At 45.0% G+C, this 4,178-nt stretch overlaps 1 protein-coding gene across 1 annotated transcript; it reads left to right on the top strand.

Moving 5' to 3' along the window:
• The first annotated feature begins 1,155 nt into the window (after positions 1–1,155).
• Positions 1,156–2,600, top strand: LOC109469296 (oligodendrocyte transcription factor 2-like). The gene has a single exon (XM_019767803.1). The coding sequence runs from the start codon at positions 1,219–1,221 to the stop codon at positions 1,981–1,983; it is 765 nt and encodes a 254-aa protein (XP_019623362.1). The 5' UTR covers positions 1,156–1,218; the 3' UTR covers positions 1,984–2,600.
• The last annotated feature ends 1,578 nt before the right edge of the window (positions 2,601–4,178 follow it).

The following is a 4,178-nucleotide window of genomic DNA, read 5'->3' as shown; positions in this document are numbered from 1 at the left end:
ATGGCAGAGGCCGTGGCTTTGACGTCTGTGGGAAGATGGCGGACAGCTTTCTCTCATCCAGCGGTGAGCGGAAATGCTAACGAAAACTGCAGAGATCGAGGAAACCATCGATTAACTTCAAAACTTTAAACACCTCTAAACATTGGATCTGAAGTGTCTATTATTCTGATACATCTCTGTTTCAGTTTTTTGCTCCCGGTGAACATTTTTAAAAGTACCGCCTGTATTTCCCAAACAGACTAACCTCCCCTTTTGCCAAACCGAATCTCCGACAATGCCGGAAATGTTTAAAAATCAGTACAATAGAATACACAAACGCCTCTCTCGTACTCCAGTCTCCATTATACTAATGGCATGCTCTTCAACTAAAGTACGTTGGGAAGAAGAGCCCTTAATTTAATTTGTAACTAGACTACTCTCTCCAGGCCTGTGCCTTCATTCTTACTCCACCACAGAAACCTGGATGAAACTAAGGACCGTGAAAACAGTCCCGGCACGTGGCCGTCCGCTGGCCGAGGTTATTGACATCCGAACTAATCATTAAAACGAGTTTAACCATGTGGTAAGATGCGCCACGACAGCCGTGCAACCCGCGAGAAGTCAGCAAAACAAAGCTTAGCCTGGGGGGGACGGGGAGTCTACAAAAACCAACTTTTCGTTTCACACTCGTTAGTCTAAGTGGCGTATTCATGTGTCTTACAAAGCACTAAAGTTTGCAGTTGTGAGATTTGTTGGTGAGTTGATGAGGCGTGTGAGGAAGGGTCTAAGTAGGTTCTACCGCCGCGTGGCCGCAGCACGGCCGGCACTTGTGTCCTTATGGTCGGTATAATTGATCCTGCAGACCGCAAAAAAGGAAGCATGGACGTGTAGGCTGAGTGATGCTTGGATGGTTTTACTGTCTGCATTTTAAGCGTTGTTGTAGTACTTATTCGTTTTTGACTGAAGAGTGGGAATGATACAAAATAAACAAACAGTACGACTATGGATATGAGGCTCATTGCTGGCTGGCGGTCGTGCATCGCGATTGGTGGCCCATCTGTCAAAAGGGACAGGTACCCTCGGGGTCCTTATTTTTGTCCCCATTGTTATCTGGTGAAGAGCCGCCCTTAAAATCCGGTGAGGCGGACAGTACCGACCATTCTGCGCTAACAACACTTCGGAAGCACTGAGAGGAGTGCGAGGTTCAGTCTGTCGTTTTCTGACGAAGTTATAGACGAGATGGAAGAACGTGAAGACCACGCCGGACACACTGTCGGGACCGGGTCGCCTGGGTCTCCGTGCGTGTCGTCTCCCCTGTCCTGGTCCAGCGGCGGCTCGCCCAGACCGTCCTCCCCCTACCTGCGCTCCCAGCCCGGCAAGATCAGGAAGGGGAAGAGCCTGAAGAAAGCCGAGAAACAGCTGTCAGAGGAAGAAGTACAAGAGCTGCGACTGAAGGTGAACGAGAGGGAGAGGAAGAGGATGCACGACCTGAACTCGGCACTAGACGGGCTGCGGGAAGTCATGCCGTACGCTCACGGTCCGTCCGTCAGGAAACTCTCCAAAATCGCCACGCTGCTGCTGGCCAAGAACTACATCCTCATGCTCAACAGTTCCTTGGAGGAGATGAAGCGGCTCGTGAGTGATGTCTACCAGAACGGCCACCGTGGACACCACGCGGGGCTGCCGTCGCCGGCGGCAACCTTACCGAGCCTGCACGGGCCCGCCGTGAGACCGTCCCCGCCGCTTCTTCCGCACAGCACGCTTATCAAGCCCGAGGCGACGTTCAGCGTGCCGCCCACAAGTCTACACCGGCCTGCGGCCCACCTTTCCCCGAAGGACTCTCCAGTGCGCCCCTCCTCGTCCGTCAAGCCTCAGCCCAGGCCGATCGGGCTGCCGACGAACCCTTTCGGCGTGTGGCCCATCCCCTGCTCCTGCCCGCAGTGCCCTACAGATCTCTCGGCCGGCCTACCGTTCGGGAAGATGCCGACGTTTCACACAAGGTGACACGCGGCTCGGACAATGTAGAAACTATCCTACAGAACTCTGTGTGCAAACTACAAGACAGGTGAACTCTTAAGTTTATCGACAGTTGATATTTACAACTCACACCACTGTGAATCAACTTGATGGACTATTTGTTCGGAATGGTTATTCCAAACCGAGTCTTTTCGTTTCCATTGTGGTAAACCATGAGCCTTCCACTCCATTTCACACGGACACAGGCCCCACAGAGTCGGTAATGTCTCCAATATTTCTTGAGATAGCTCAAAGATTTTATCTATTGCTTTGTTTAAGACGAAATACCGTATGAAGTTAGTTACGAGTACACGAACATAGGGGCATGTTTTGTTGCTGTCCATTCATTATGTGAAAAAATGACACAGTAAAGATAGAGAACATAGACGTTTGTTATAATGTCTATCTCAATCAAACTTATGTTCTTTCTATGTACATAACAAATTCGAAAGGCGATTGAATACCGTTCCTTTTTCTGTAACAGATTATACTATTGAACCTACAAATGTTGTAAATATCAAAACAATTCTGTCCATTTTATATCCGTTTAACCATGCAATGTCAATGTAAATATTGGAGATCTTGGACTAAATAAATGCTTTATTTTCCACCATACTTCTTTGCTTCCTTGTTCTTTTAACGGATTTCTAGCTATTCGGTTTGTGAAAATATAATCACGTTACGTTACAGATTTCATTTCTAACTGAACCAATGTAAGGCCGTTTATTATGTAAACAGCTTAAGAGTGGTCTAAACGTTTTAGCGAGTCGTTCTGATTTACTCACTATTCAAACACACTGCAGGAAAGTGTCCAGAGGAAAAAATTTCGTTGACTCCATATTCGGAAAATATATTCTTTCTATTCTACAACAAAGCTTACTACAAGTTATTTGTCTAAGTTAAAAAAAGTTGAAGACATTCCCAAAACATGTTTAAAATCAATAATGTTGGTGACTTCCCTTCTTCCTGAATAGTGTAGAATAAAAAGAAGCTGTGCTGTTACTTGCTCGTGAAAGAAAGTAAGAGGTGTTAACGAATAAACCGGCAAAGAAACAAACAGATGGTCGAACAAATTGTCGGAAGGAAGAAGTTAAGAAAGAGTTCCTGACAGAATACATTTTGTACTTAGATACTTCACCCCCACCTTAAATCTATCGCTCTTCTAAGAGTGCAAAAAAAGTCTTGCTAAACACCTCGACAAAAAGTTTAACAAAGAAAATCAGCGGGTTGTTTAAGGGAAGCAGATGTGCATTAGAGCGCTAACGAGGGTTACATATCGCACCCGCGGATAATGACAGGTTGGACGGGCAGGTCCCCCTCCGGGCCGAGCCCAGGCTCCTCCCGAGCTTTTGTTGGGGACAAATCGTACCAGAGAAAAATGTCCATCTCTCTTTTTTTGCTTCTTCATTCTTTTTTCTGGTAATGAATGAATGAATGAATAAAGGTTTATGAATGCATCGTGTATCAAATACAACACAGCTTCTAGATTAGAAAGAGGTTAGAATCACGCCTTACCAGTCGGAGTTCTGAAGTTAGCAGTGCTTGGGAGGGTATACGTTATGTTGTTAACCATCGGCCTCGTGTTTTAGTAAGGAGAGCAACAATAAAGACTGCATCAAGCTTTTAAGAAAAATGCGGATAAATTGTGTATTGGTTAAGACCAATCAGTTCTACAGTAGATTGTACTTGCCCAGTGGAAGTCACAGAAGTCACTTTAACAGTTATAATGATTCAGACTAGGTAAAACAGGACTTTAAGCTTCATAACTTCATTGTTTGCATACGAATAGAATTCGGTTTCCGTCTTAAGGCCAAGAAGAATATACCATGTTTAGACATCTGAGTTACAGATTGGTGTGAATTCTGGACAAGATATTCTGAACTAAATCTATATCTTCAAGCAACAAAACAACACGCCAATTTGCCAGATTCTCTTGTATGAGAACAACCCGACGAATTTGTTATGATGTGGGAGTATTAAGCACGAGTAAAGTATATATTATCGTGTCGAAACGGAACATAAACACAAGTTTAAAGTGCACTCAGTAACATCCAAGGCCGTCTGAATTAGCCACAGTGTCCATTTATAGCAAGAAACATATCTTTGTGTTGAAAACAGGCTTTAAAACTACAATAGTAAGTACCACAAGCAAGTTTGTTGCACACATTGTGAACTTACGTTTT

This window comes from Branchiostoma belcheri, unplaced genomic scaffold, assembly GCF_001625305.1.
Source record: "Branchiostoma belcheri isolate BF01 breed outbred unplaced genomic scaffold, Haploidv18h27 scaffold20, whole genome shotgun sequence".
Classification (NCBI taxonomy): domain Eukaryota; kingdom Metazoa; phylum Chordata; class Leptocardii; order Amphioxiformes; family Branchiostomatidae; genus Branchiostoma; species Branchiostoma belcheri.
Note: the sequence above shows the minus strand (reverse complement) of the source record. Positions and strands in the feature narration are given on the sequence as shown.